Raw genomic sequence first — 15,060 nt, 5'->3', positions numbered from 1 at the left:
TTGAACACTGTTTATTTTGCATATGGACTAATCTTGTAATACATTGGATGGTTATGCTGCTGAAGAGCTTTCATTTCTATGCATTTGATATTGTAACACTAGATGGTAGTACCACCAATGGGATTAATCTTTGTTTATTGCTGATACTTACCCCACTGAATAAGTGGTAATATTGTATTCACTCAACACTGAATAAGTGGAAGAGATGTTTTATATTTACCCATTGAATAAGTGGATGATTTGGTTGTTGCTCACCCCATTGAACAAGTGGTTACATTTGCACTAAACTTTCCTGATGCATAAGTGGAAGTGCCCTCTTGTTTGCCCATTATTGTACTCACAATTCGTTGAATAAGCATGAAGTATCATTTCATTTTAGTTGTATCGCACTCCACTGCAAAAGTGGATTTGGCCGGCTCTCATTTCAATTGCTACAATATAGTGTGTTATGTAATCTTTTCAACATATGCTCTCACCTTGCCCATCCTGAGATTTGGGTGATTAGAAGGTGCAATGAACATTGCATTGTAATCTTACTTTCAGTTGATGTAAATTTCAAACAAAATTCTAGGGTGGCTATTACATGCATTTTTCATAACCTACACCACATTCGCTAACCCAACCTCCTCAATTGCATCTCTAAGGATTTAGAACTAGTAATCATCATCCTTGCAATTCCATGAACAATCAAAAACCTTAAGGCAGTAAGGTTCATTTTTATAGGTGACCATGACTGTAATATTCCCCTTAATTTTTTTTTGTTTTTAGCAATAAGAGTTACAAGCAAACACCATAACCTGTTAAGGTTAGAAAAATAATCCAAACTGCTAAAAGGGAACCCTTCCACCTTTTGTTCACTGAGAGCCCAATCTGGAAGGGTGAGAGCATACAGTGTTCCGGGGATCATTAGCACCATTAAATCAAACTGAAATTACAATGCACGGGCGGAAAGCCGGCCCCTTCTGCTTATCCAGCAGGATAGAAACTGAACTCTTGGCGGTAAACCAACCAAGGGAAATAACAAGAAACTGAAACTCAATCGCTCTACCGCGTATTTCAGCGAGAGGACATTACATTAAGCTATCACTCTACCGCATATTTCAGCGGGAGGACAATTGCATAAAACTTATCACTCGACCACTTATTCAGTGGGAGGATTGAGTACATAAACTGAATTACAAAGCAAGAAGGCGGCTAAGCCAGCCTCTTCCACTTATGCAGTGGTAATTACAAATAAAAACAACAAGAATGATTGATCAGTACTACTGAAACAATCTTACAAAATAGAGATATGAGATAAGATAAGAAGCTTAATGCTGATCTCAAACAATCCACTATCAAAATCACACCACACTTGAACACTACTGCTGTTCTAATTCTGCAAGCTAGAAAACACACTATCCAGCCACTACTGGAAACACCAAAACACTCATAACTTTCTCAAAACTAACCGGAATCACACCAAATAAAATGCAAATGACTAATATAACATAGGCAACCAATCCAATACCTCAAACTCGCAACTTGGAAGCCCCGAATGTGTTGCATGCATCCCAAGGTAAGTCTGAAAATGGCGCTACAGCAGAAAACTTCAATTTGCAACCAAAAATTGTGATGACCACCAAAAGCCACGCCAAGATAGGAGAATGATTGTCTTCCCAATACGCTTCTGAAGAGCCGATACCCAGAACGATGCAATCACTTGGTCAAGAGGTATGAGCAAAATATGGTTTCAGCAACTCCGCGACCAGCAACAAAGAAACACTCCAAAATCCACACAAAACTCTCCACAATTTGCAAAACACTCACGGACATCACTGGAATTACAAGAACATAGCTAGGTACTATCTTCCAAGTACGAAACTGAGACTTAGCTAGGAAGCCACACTTCGAAGCTCAGATTTTCAATCACCAAACCAGCAACATAACAATGCAATTTCATAAGATATCCAAATGGGAGGCCAAACACTTGTATTTATAGTTTTTTCCCTCTGAAATTCAAATGTAAATGCTCCCAAATTCACCTCTCCAATTTGCATTTCATTTCATTATCACATGGCATCCAAATGACATTTCATTTCATTTCCCAAGGTGGGCGCCCAAGTTGCATTTTCACTAATAATTAAACAAGTTTGAACTTGCCTAAGTCTTCAGCAATAACTTAATGCATTCTTCAAATTTCAACGCCCAACTTAGGAAAATATAACATTGATATTAGATATAAATATGTCTTTTCCTAAGTCGCCCAATATAACATTAATCAGTAATAAAATAATTAAATATTAAACCTTAGGATAAAGAAATAATATTTAATTAAATCACTTATGACTCCAATACTGATTATCAACAAAATCCAGGATGAAGCTGAGCAATGAAGACCATTGAACTGCTATAGGATCATGACCCTGTCCAAACTGCTAAAAATAGAATTGCTCAATACTGCCATTTACTAAAAATAGTAAGTCATGGAATACTCCTCTGAAAAACATGATCTTCGCAAAGATCAGTAAGACAACACAATCCAAACAGCCAAACCCTAACTTACTAAAAATAGTAGGTTCTCACTTCGCCAAAGAATCAAATGCATGTTATGCTACCCTGGAGCTCATGAAAAACCTAGAAGGAAACCATAGATAGAGCTGAAGAATTCCCTCCTGGTAAACCCTCATTCTCCTTTCCAAATAGCCTATGGGCCTCCGGAATAGGTCAATGGACCACTGAACTAATCATTGCAGAGAAGGGGACATTACAATGACGTTGATAAGTGGATGATGCTAAATGTTTGTCCACCCATCCATAACTATGCTACATCCACTAGTGACCTAGGTAGCCTTCATTTACTCCATAAGAATATTAATCTTGGTAAAGTTCTTATCCAATATTTTTATCTTCAATTTTATCTCCATCGGTGGCACATATGAAGAATTTGTTCTTGTCTATTGTCTTGTAATAAGGAGAGTGCGCCTACAAAATGGAATGTATCATTTACCCCTTCCTTTCATTGAACGTTGAAAAGTTATGCCACCAAGTTTGGAGCATCACTAGTCACCCTACATTTCCTATTAGGGTTTGCTGCACTAGAAAAAATGAGGAAATTGTGACTCTTGGACAGTGCTCGTATCTCTCACTAGCATGCTAGCAGCTCCAAGTGTTTTGTCTTCACCACTAGCTCACAATTTACTTATCTTTATGATTTGTTGAAGTGCCAACTTGCTACGTATCTCTACACCTTTCCCTTGGGTGTGAACGTGTGCATTAACCTCAATAATGCTGCCTTGGAATTCAAGGGAACAAAAGTGGCATTTCCAAAGCCTAGTGCCCCCTAATTCATGTTACCTTCAATTTTTTCCAGTGTCCTTTTTCAACATTTTGTCAATGATATGTCACTTGGAAAAATTTCAAAATTTTCATGTCTTTAAGCCATTAATAGCTTCGATAGGCCTCTAGCAATTCTTCCAAACCTTATCAACACTTTGGATAGTTGTCACAATTCCTTAAGTTGTCGATAGACTTCTCCAAAATTCATTGGCATTTTCAAGGGTTGCCATAACCTACAAGTTCTTTGAGATTTCATTAAATTTCAACAAAGTTTACAAACTTTCAAAGACCTAATCTATGAAAAGCTCATTTGAAATTTTTGTTAAACTTGTGGGCATTTTCAATGGTTATCATAACATCTCAAAATCCCTTCAATGGTCCATTGGATGCTGAAGGAGTTTCAAAAAAGCCTTGAAACTTTGACCCAAAAGAGATAAGTATTTAGAAATTTGTGAAAGGAATTGTCAATGTTTCCAGTGGTTCTCACAACCAAATCAAGTGCCAACGATTTTGAGAACAACATTGGGCCCTAACAACTCGCTCACAACTTTCTCAAAGGGAAGAAATAATTCATTCGTAAAAGCAAAGGTTGCTACAACCTCTTCAAACATCAACAAGGTTTTGAAGAGTCTTCAACCCTTTGATGAGTTTATAAGTTATTGGTTTGGAATAGTAAAGAAAATGCTGACAAGATTGGATTTGAAAGGAATGTCAGCATATTCAAAGTTGACGCAACACTATCAGAGGTTGATGTAGTTTTGAGAAAAATGAGAAGTATAAAATATAAAAGGAGCTTCTCAGATTCATTTGTAATCACAAAGCATTCAAATACCAACAAAGCTCTTGTGAACTTGCTACTCAACTAAGCCTACCATTTTACCAAAACTCATTGTTCCTACTCTACAAAAAATGTTCCCATCAAAATCCAACCTACATTCCAAGGTAGGTAATCTTCTCTTGCTATAAAATTATTGATATATTGTTTACACTATATTTAACCTAGCAACATAGATTTCTACTATATGATTCTTCACTCAAATTTCAAGTGTGTTGATCCCTGAGCTCCACCTAGATACAAGCCACCACCATCTCTTGCTCTCTACAACTCAGAAAAATGAAGTTTGAATACCAAGAATATGAGTATGCCCTCATTTTGGATAATTCTTTGTTAGAAGTAGGAGACACAAAACTAGGGCACATAAGCCTAGAAGATTTTGAAGACAGGAATAAACAAAATCCCATTGCCAAGATAACTTTCTGCAAGGGTTTAGCTCATGTTGTTGGTTTCCCAATTTCAGTTCAATTTCCTAACTTAGTTTTGCCTTGTGTTAGACACTACAAACTTGGCACTAGATAGGTCAAAACTATAGATGACCAAATATATGAGGGAAAGACATTGAACTAAGGTGTTTGGCAAAAATTGGTGAGCAAATGCTAGAAAGTAGTAGTTTCAATAAATTTTAGGGTATTTACTTTTCTCTATACATATTGGGATGAAGATCTAAATCTTGTTGTTTTCCATTTAATTCAATTCCCAATTTTTGTGTAGGTTTATATTATTTTACACTTTCTAAGTTAAAACAGATGCACTGAGATAGGAACTGGAACAAAATGCATAGAATCCTGCATCTTGGTTCTTGTCTCTCTACAGTTTTGGTTATCCAACTTTTCTATAATTATATTGAGTACATGGTTAACCACAACTGCATTCATATGAACAAAACATTGGGAAATAGTGACCATTTATGCGTACCTTGGAAGACTTCAGCAATGCACGTACTAGACACAGTAATTGGCGCTGACCAGTGGAGAAGCATTTCCCTTCTTCTGTAACATGGCTATAGATCCCACCATTTGATACAACTGCCTCCTTAATATGGCACTTTTGAAGGATATCCCATATAGTTTTATCAGAAATGTTACCGAAGGGATCCAAATTTTCTCTACAAAGAAGGCAAGCTAACATGTTCATTTCGTGCAGGTAGACTCATGTCCAAGCCAGAAGCCTTAAAAATGGACTTCATTGTGATTTCTACTACAAATTAAATAAGAATGATCTTTCACAAAAGTATTGCCCTTTTAGAAAAATAAATCCAGAAGAATTTGAAATTAAGATTTCACCAAAAATGCCAAAAATAATTTCATAAAAAAGTCAGTTGCATTTGTTGAGTGGCAAACCTACCTTAATGTTCCTTCAAACAAAAATGGAGTTTGAGGGACAATAGTCAGCCTGGACCGGAGTTCTTTGAGAGCAACCTTTGCAATGTCCACATTGTCAATGAATATTTTTCCATCAGAGACTGGAGTGAGGCGAAATAAGGCATTGAGGATACTAGACTTTCCCGCACCTGTTCTTCCAGCTATTCCAACCTGTCATATATCAGAAGAATCAAAATCATCCACTGAAATATGAGAACGCATATCTACACTCCCTAGAGTTTCTCTTTTCTCTCAAAACATGTTTATTGAATTCAACAGTATGATGAATCATAAAATTTGAAAAATTGAGAAACCTGCTCCCCTGCGTGTATACTGAATGATACTGCTTGCAGAGCTGGTGGTAAAAATGGCATATATCTCAAGGTAACCTTATTGAATTCAACATGTCCTTCATTTGGCCAGCTTGGATCAACAGATAAGTTTCCCTCCATTTCTTCGGGACAAACTTCCATGTACTGAGATAAGGAAAGATCTTAAAAGAAACACTAAGAAGTGAAGCAAATCGTTTACTTTTGAAAAGGCAGACAAGATAAAATTTGCAACTCTGTACCTGCTGTACCCTCTCAACTGAAATCATTTCCTTTTCAGTTTCTGTAAAACTTGTAAGGAGACCATTCAACAGTGAAATAATTGGAATCGCATATGATAGAGCCAATCCTACCTACAGTTTCAGTCTAATTCACAATGATTAACTGGGAATAAATAATGCACAAACCACTTGGCAAGTAGGAAGTATTGTCATCAATTATAAGATCATGAACTTTAGAAAAACATTGTCAGTAGAAACTGAATACTTGATAAGACATAAAACATACCAGGCCTGCTGAGCCAGAATTAAAAGGCAATGTTTTGTAGCGACCAATAACAGCCATGATGCTAATGAAATAAATGACAAATGCTGCCAACAACTGAAGTTACATACATGAACATTTATAAGTTTTCAATATAAATCTGTTGAGTTATTCTTTCACTTCTATGAAAACATAAATTCTTCAAGAGCTCTTTAGTTACATAATTACATTCAATAAGTGTTGTTTGACTCTTCAGTGTAAGTTACTCGAGCACAAGATTTCTGTTACATTCAATGTATTTTATTAAGACATCTGATAAACATGACCAAATTTAGAGCAAAAGTGCATTGGTCATAAAAAATGTAATTATATCAGACCTGGAGACGTATAGAGAGCCAAACACTTGCTGCAAGTTCTGAGTAAGAAGCTTGTTGATTCAACATGACGTGCTTATGATTTGTAGAGGCAAAAATTTGCTGCACACAAAAAATACAGTTCATGTTTGAAACTTGGCATATCTATATTTAGACATAGAAAGCAATTCAGTACATGAACTTATAAAAACAGCTAACATTGTTGTACCCATACAAAAAAAAATCGTATTTTGTCAGCCTTATCAAATAAAAAATTCATTTATCTAGTCTGACGTGTTCCAAAATCTTATCTTATATGCATTGTTTTTCTGGTTCTTCTTACCAACCCCATAGATCATCAATTCAAACACTTGAAGAATAACAAAGTATGATAAAAGGAGTCTAAACAAGCATTGGTGACCTTGTAGTTGGCATGTTCCTACACTCAACAAGTCTCAAAATGCAGAAAATGAGTCTGGCTTAAAAAAATAGGATCTGTTGACATGAGGTGCACAGAAGAATGGAAAAGACTTGCACAATGAAGGATATGGGCTAAAGAAAAGGATGATATAAAGGTAGTGTACAGGTGCATGGAAGAGATTGTAGGCACCCCAATCTAGGAAAGAAAAATCGAAGTTTTCTAAAATTACAGCTGTGAATATTGGTGTGCATAAAGGAGAAAGGTATGCCATTACAAATGAATTTCAAGATGTGTATTAAGGAGACCAGTAGCACTCATGCATCAAAGAATTTTCCTTGACAAGGGCACGTGAAGGATGGATGCACCAAAGAGGGATAAGGAATACACTTTGCAAAGAGGGATAAGGAAGACCTTGTAGTAGTCTCCTGCAGCAGCAGCGTCTAGCATCCTCAGCTACTCCAGGGATGTCCTCTCAGCTTCCTAGTTCTCAGTAGTAGTAGTATGATAGTATTAGCCCCATTTTGTATTAGTCACCTGGAAGACGACTTCTTTTTTGGGGGGCTGATGTAGATGGCAATTATGCCGCAGCTCAATAAAGTATGGTTAGTATGTTTGGAATGGCAATGCAATGGGTAATTAGTTCCTGTAGGTAGTTAGTAGTTCCTGGCAGTTGGCCTCTTCACCAACCGACCGAGTGGTATATATTCTGGCATTGTACCGGGAACAGGGGGATGGTGATTGAAGATATATATTTTGCTTACTGTTGTGCTATCCATTACAAGATGCAATGAAGGTATATCATTCTGCCTATGTTGTTGTGAATGTTATTCGTGTTCTATGCATACTGTAGTTCGCTGTTTATTCCGTGAAGTTGAAACATATTCACCGTAGGGAGTAAACAAACCTTTTTAAAAAAATAAAAAAGATTCTTCCTTATGTAGTTGTGTGTGCCTATTAAGTGGGTTGTGCCAATGCAAAGAAAGTTTTAAAATTAAAAATTCTCATTCAATGTAATGGTGTGAGTCTAAAGCAAAGGATGCACCAATACAAAAGAGGGAAATTTTTTACGATTTGAATAGGCTAGTGTATAGGCACATGCCTAGAAAATGGCATGTGCCAATACAAAGGAGGAGAAAATTTTGTTGTCATTTTGCCTAGTGTTTAGGCATGTGTCTAAGCTTAGACACCTGGCAATACAAAACATGTTTTTTGTCAGCACATATTCAAGCATGCATAATAGAAGAATTACACGCCTATACAAAGGAGGGATGTACGAGTAGATTTTCAAGGTTTTCCGGAGGGTTAGCCATCATCAAAGGAAAGGTTGCAAAATCATCAAAGTCATTCAAAGCCACTTGATGAAAATTCTATTTTTTGCTAGCGTACCATCCCCAATTTCAAAAGAGACTAGCATTCAAATTTATATTCCATTTTTGGTACATTAATTTTTGTTCCACTTTCAATTAGTGTTTTTGTTAATGTTATAGCGTCGGGAGATATTTTTTCTCCTTAACTCATTTGTTATTTTCCCTTAATAAATATTTCTCAAGGCAGGTCGGCCTTGACATATGAATAATATTTTTCATTTTTATTATTTTCTAGGGGGCCGACCTAGAAATGTAGCCGCCTAGACTTATATATAAGCAAAGTGAGGTTAGTTCATTTGACCGTCGATTCATTCATTCTCCAATTCATATTTTCATTAGAGGATTTGCACTTTAGTGTTTAGATCGTAATTAGGGAAAAAAACTAAAGTTACTGATATGTTTGGAGTCAACCGTGTGGGTTCCTGTGTCAGTTACGACGGTTGGTACCTCGGTCTGTTGGTGTAAATAATTATTCATCATGGATATTATTACACTTACTTAAGTTTACTTAGGATAATGCATTTCATAGTAGTTTGGATATGAGACACTTGGGTGTTTGTACAACATTGGGATAGTGTGTGTAGGAGAAATTCCACCTCTTATGGTGTTGATCTTGTTATTACACTATCATATCCACTTATAGTGGAGTGATAATTCCACCTTCGGTGGGTGATCCACCTCATGTGGAATATTGTATTATTTCTCCTACCTACCCACACCTATTTCCTACCTACCCTTGTTTCTTATTGAGCCACATGTCATATTTGTGTGCTCATACATATCCCTAGCCTTGCCTATATAAGCAGGCTCATCTACATTGTATGTAACAACAATTATTGATCATTTTTCTATTGATGAGAATACAGTTTATTCTTGTCCCATATTATGTCTCTATCTTGTACATTTCATTGACCTCTTGATCTTGGCAAAATCCAACATGGTATCAGAGCTATTGGGGCTTCATTGATTCGTCTTGAAGAGGCATTATTGTGACGTCAAGAGGCAGATCTGAGGAGCATCATCATTTGGAGGCGTCCTAGACCAGATCCGACCTCTCCATTGCATTCGGAAGGCCATTTCCATGAATTTTGGTTATAAAGTTGGCCTATTTTGGTGAGAAAATTTTTTTCTCCATTTTTGCCTATATCGTACGGATTTCGAAATTTTTTATTAATATTCAGAAAAATAAAATAAAATTTCTTTCTGAAAATTGTTTTTCGAAAAATTGAAAATCAAAAAAAAAATTGAAAAATTTCGATCAGCAAAAAAAATTGAAAAAGTTTTGAAAAAAAAAAAAAATAATAAAAAAAAAAAATAGTTTCTGGGGGGTCCGCAGACCCCCCCCCCGTACCTCCATAACCTGCAGGTCGCAGGTGTACCACTCTGCGCGCGCGTACCCGTTCGCAGGCAACGTACCTGTCTGCCGACCGACTGTACCCGCGCCCGCGCCCACCGGCTCCCGGCTCTGCCCCGGCTTCCGCTCCCGGCGCTGCGTCCGTCTGTCACCGCCGCCGCTCGGCTGGGGCGCCTCCCGCGTCCTCTCCTCCCCGATGGCGGCTCCCCTGCCCGTGCAGCGCCGCCTCCTCCCGGGCCGCGCCGCTCGTCTCAGACTGCCGGCCCTCGCCTCTGCAGGTTCTCCGCCAGCTCTCGGCGCCCTCTGCCAACTCACCGCCACGCGGACACATCCGTACGAACCCAGTCATCTATTCCGTACGCCACGCAGATTCTTGCACAGTCAGCACGCCACCAGATCATCCGTACAGTGACACATCAGCGCGCCACATCATCGCCCAGCCACTCTGCCACATCAGCATCCGTACAGTACGGATCGCATAGCCAGCTGTCAGTACAGTACGGACATCCAGTCAGAGGGCGAAGTTTTCGCGACGGTCATATGGCCGTCAAATTTAACACAGTGTTTTGCTGATGTCAGCGCCACATCAGCAAGGTTTGAAATTTTTTTTACCCCCTCTCATTTGCATTTTTGATTTTGCAGTTCAACTTCAAATGGCCATAACTTGCTCATTTTTGCTCCTTTTTGGGTGCAATTTTTTTTGAAATGGGCTAGAATTTCGTGCTCTCCGCAGTGGTGAAAGAATTTTTTGATTTTGATGCACGGATTTTTCAGAAAATGCTGCTTTTGGTGACTGTCCCTGAGTAATCCCAATTTTTGCAACTTCAGAGGCTTCGTTTGGGGTCATCCGACCTCCTTTTTAGGTGCCGTTTTTTTTGAAAGTGCGTATTTTTTCATCTACTTTCACATGATGCTATCAGATTGATGTCATTGTCAGTAGAAATTGTACTTTCAGATCTTGGCCATTTTTGGCTCTCTTGGTACTTGTATATTTGCTTGAATCTCAGTTAGATTCATTGCACTATTGATTGAAGTCTCTTGTATCTCATTTGAGAAGTTGTAAAATTTGCATCATAAGCCCACTTTGTCTTGTTTTGCAAGTGGCTCATTGTAATCGCACTAAGTATAAAGTGCCAAAATCATCACTTTAGGGGGGGTACTTTGATTGATTGAATCTGGGGGGGTGTCTCTTGTTCTTTTTTGCTCTTGTGTTCCTTCCTTTTTGCTGCTATGGGTTCTTCTAAGTTTCCTCTCTTAACTCCACATAATTATGCTACTTGGAAAATTGATGCATGGAGTAAACTTATGGAAAAAGGACTCACTCATTACATTGATGGAACTATTGTTGCTCCAGCTGATCCTAAGGCTGATCCAGTTGGTCACTTAGATTGGCTTACTAAAAATATCATGGCAATTGGTACCTTAAGAAAGTATGTATCAAAGGATCTCATTTTTCATATTGAGAAATGTACTCTAATCAAGGATGCTTGGCAAAAGTTTCAAGACTTGTATGGTCAAGTTGATGAGATTAGGGGATATCAAATTGATAGTGATCTCACCATGTTAGATCCCAAGAACTTTGATACTATACAAGATTATGTCACTAAGGCAAATGAGTTGAGGGCACAACTCAAAGATTGTGGCATTGATAAGAAGGATACTCAATTGATATTCAACTTGATAGGGAAGCTTCCACAAGAATATGCAGCATTTGTTTCTAGTTTCCAAACTCATAGGATGACAATGGGTTCAAGCTACAAAATGCCTACATTTGATGCTTTCAATGAAATGTTGATAATGGAACAAACTAAGTTGATAAGCATGGGCATTCTTAAGGCTTCTTCTAAGTCTCAAGCATTAGTGGCAAATCAAGGAAACAAAGGAAATCAAGGAAAGGACAACTCAAACAAGAAGAAATGGCAATCAAAGCCTAAAGAAAAAGCACAATCTTCTCCACAACAAGGAGATTCATCCTCTTCCAAGAGAGATAATTCACCAAAGAGGGAGAGACCTACTTGTGCTTATTGTAAAAAGATTGGTCATGAGGAACATCGTTGCCATACTAAGAAGATTGATGAGCTCACACATATCATCAAAAAGCATAACATTGATTTGCCTAAAGTCTACAAGAAGGATGATTCATCAACTTCCACTTCCTCACATTCAAAAGGAAAAGGGCAAGCATTCATGGCTTCTACAAGTGGAAAAACTCACTCTTTTGGAACAAGAAAAGGAAAAGCTCTATGTGCTACTATCAGTCATGACTCAGAGAGATGGCTTCTAGATCCAGGGGCTTCTCATCATATGGCATCTTCACCGTCTATGTTCTCTACATTTGAGCCTTGCACCATGCCACAGATTTTGATGGGCAATCATACATACATGGATGTGATTGGGAAAGGATCTATTGACATTGGGGATAACTCCTTCAATGATGTGTTGTGTGTACCCCACTTGACAAACAATCTCCTTTCTATCTATCAAATCACACATGGCGCAACTAAGAGAGTTGTGGAGTTCACACCTGACTCAGTTTTTATTAGAGACATGGAGACTAGAGCTATCATTGCAACTGGGGTGGTTGATCATGCATCTCGGTTATACTCTTTTTCAGATTTTGTTGATGATGATGATTTCACATTTGATGATTCTACACATGATGATCAAACTTATTGTGATGATTCAGATTTTGAGGAGAACTTTGGACACTTGAACTTGGGGATTCTCACATGTGACCCAGTTCTTGAGTCTTGTATTTCATCTTCTCATATTGATATCACATCACCTATTGCACCTGATGATGCAGATAGTGCGACAGTTTTGCCTTCATGTGATTCAGTGCAGCAGGATATTCATTGTCTTCCAGCTTCAGATTCATGGGATGATTACTTGACAGACATTGCAGGTTTCTTTGTGGAATCCTACATTGCAGATTTGGGAGACATCATTGATGACATACATCTTCTCTTTGATGAAGGTGATTCTTCTTTGATTGTTGTGAGGGCACACTCTGACCCTCTTGTTCATTCTCTACATGATCATTCTTTCGAGGTTGACATGATTGTGGATACTTATGTACAGCAGTTGGAGGAGGTCTCTTTATTCTTTGAGGAGACACATGAGTCTTTGGATATTGTTCTACATCCATCTCCACTAGATCTTGGAGTGCCTTTTTCAGCAGTGTGGCACAGTTTACCACCTTTGGAAGGGGTATCTTTCAGCATCAACATGGGGACACTTGAGCAGTTTTCAGAGATTCCTTTCATCATGAGTTTTCTTCATACATCTTCCCTTCATGATAGGGGAGACTTCATGGATACACCTTTGGTTTTGTTTCTTCCTAAGGGGGGAGGAATGTTGTTCGACGTTCGTGGAGCAGTTTCTTCATACATCGAGCTTCTATCATTGGTGCAGATTCTTCATTGAGGGAGGATCACAGTTTGACTTCTCTTCTTCTCTCATATGGGGGGGACTTTTTCCTCACATGGGGTTTTGTTCCTCACATTCTTCTTTGAGAATTCTCTTGTATAGCTTTCATCTCTCTTTTGGGGGAGGGTTTTTTCCCATTGGGTTTTTCTCTCTTTTCCCACTTTGTGAGAGATTTCATTGCATTGGTTTGCATGCATTTGCATTTGTTCATGGGTACCTAACATGGCCTCGTAGCCGGGACCCATCTTGCATTGCTTAGTTGCATTGTAGACTTAAGTGCATTCCCCTAAGTTGCACTTAAGGGGGGTGTTGGTGTAAATAATTATTCATCATGGATATTATTACACTTACTTAAGTTTACTTAGGATAATGCATTTCATAGTAGTTTGGATATGAGACACTTGGGTGTTTGTACCACATTGGGATAGTGTGTGTAGGAGAAATTCCACCTCTTATGGTGTTGATCTTGTTATTACACTATCATATCCACTTATAGTGGAGTGATAATTCCACCTTCGGTGGGTGATCCACCTCATGTGGAATATTGTATTATTTCTCCTACCTACCCACACCTATTTCCTACCTACCCTTGTTTCTTATTGAGCCACATGACATATTTGTGTGCTCATACATATCCCTAGCCTTGCCTATATAAGCAGGCTCATCTACATTGTATGTAACAACAATTATTGATCATTTTTCTATTGATGAGAATACAGTTTATTCTTGTCCCATATTATGTCTCTATCTTGTACATTTCATTGACCTCTTGATCTTGGCAAAATCCAACACGGTCAACCGCCAGATAGTATATATTGCCATGTAAGGGAACCCCGACAATAATGTTAATGTACTGAATATTTTGGGAATACAATAAAAGAACATCTTTCTGCCATATGAATGTTACTTGCATAGTTGTATTGTTGGTATATGTTTTGTGCTTATTCCGTGATTCATTCTAAAACTTGAATCATTCACAGTAGGGAACAAACATTTTGGCACCGTTGCCTGTACGAACTTGGAGATGACCATGGTTGTAGGTAGAAGGAATTAATGGGCCGACCATTCAACCAGCAATTGACTGTTGTAGACAGTGACACACACGAAGAAAGAACCGAGGAAGAGGCACGAGAGGATCAGTTGACGGCAGACTTGGTAGAGTTGTGGGACGTGTCAATCATGCAGTACATGTAGAGGGAGGCTCAGGAGAGGGCCGTCTCTGAAGGCACGGTACGAGGCGAACTCACCGTCAACACTCCCGTCTTTGATCTGCTCGGGAGCATTCCAAGGTTGCTCACCAAAAATCTGATTGCACTCCAAGACCAAAGGGAGGAAACTGCACGGGAACTCCGTTGGCAACAAGTATTGCAAAGGTACGAAGAGTGGAACCGTAGGGAGGAAGAGGAAAGGGATACGAGCTGACGTTGTACTCTCGACAATTAATGCCCCTACAGCCAAACATAGACAGACGTACCACTACCACCAAAGGAGTAGATGAGGGAACTGTACAGAGATCCCTCCGCATAAAATAACAGGTCAAATGGAGATGACGACTCAGGGAAGTTGCCGACTCAAGGAGTCCGGAGAGACGTAGTAGGAGCTAGAGTGTGAGTCGGAGTCGTAGTCGAGAGAGACAGAGACCGTGTACGTGGAAGGAGTTGGAGGAGGTCGCTAGGAACCTGCCACTTCCTGACGTAGTGAAGGAGGATCTCGCGGACCAGGCTCCACACTCGACTTCGAGTGAAGACTCTGGAGCCGAGTCGCAGAGCAGTCTGTCGGAGTACTCTGAACAAGGAGAGGAGGCGGT

At 38.9% G+C, this 15,060-nt stretch overlaps 1 protein-coding gene across 4 annotated transcripts in view; it reads right to left on the bottom strand.

The window, feature by feature from the left end:
- The window catches only part of LOC131037392 (ABC transporter C family member 13), a 361,462-nt gene that overhangs the window by 33,095 nt on the left and 313,307 nt on the right, over positions 1-15,060 (bottom strand). For 3 of the 4 annotated variants that reach the window (XM_057969521.2, XM_059221855.1, XM_059221856.1), the window contains 6 exons: positions 6,707-6,805; positions 6,354-6,446; positions 6,089-6,199; positions 5,832-5,993; positions 5,501-5,688; positions 5,072-5,261 (listed from right to left, as the gene is read on the bottom strand). In XM_057969521.2, the coding sequence (XP_057825504.2) occupies positions 5,072-5,261; positions 5,501-5,688; positions 5,832-5,993; positions 6,089-6,199; positions 6,354-6,446; positions 6,707-6,805 (843 nt within the window). The remainder of the gene's footprint in view (positions 1-5,071; positions 5,262-5,500; positions 5,689-5,831; positions 5,994-6,088; positions 6,200-6,353; positions 6,447-6,706; positions 6,806-15,060) is intronic. The other variant, XM_059221854.1, reaches the window with a different exon arrangement.

The sequence above is a fragment of the Cryptomeria japonica genome, chromosome 5, assembly GCF_030272615.1.
Source record: "Cryptomeria japonica chromosome 5, Sugi_1.0, whole genome shotgun sequence".
In the NCBI taxonomy this organism is placed as follows: Eukaryota; Viridiplantae; Streptophyta; class Pinopsida; order Cupressales; family Cupressaceae; genus Cryptomeria; species Cryptomeria japonica.
This window is presented reverse-complemented; position numbering and strand designations above follow the sequence as displayed.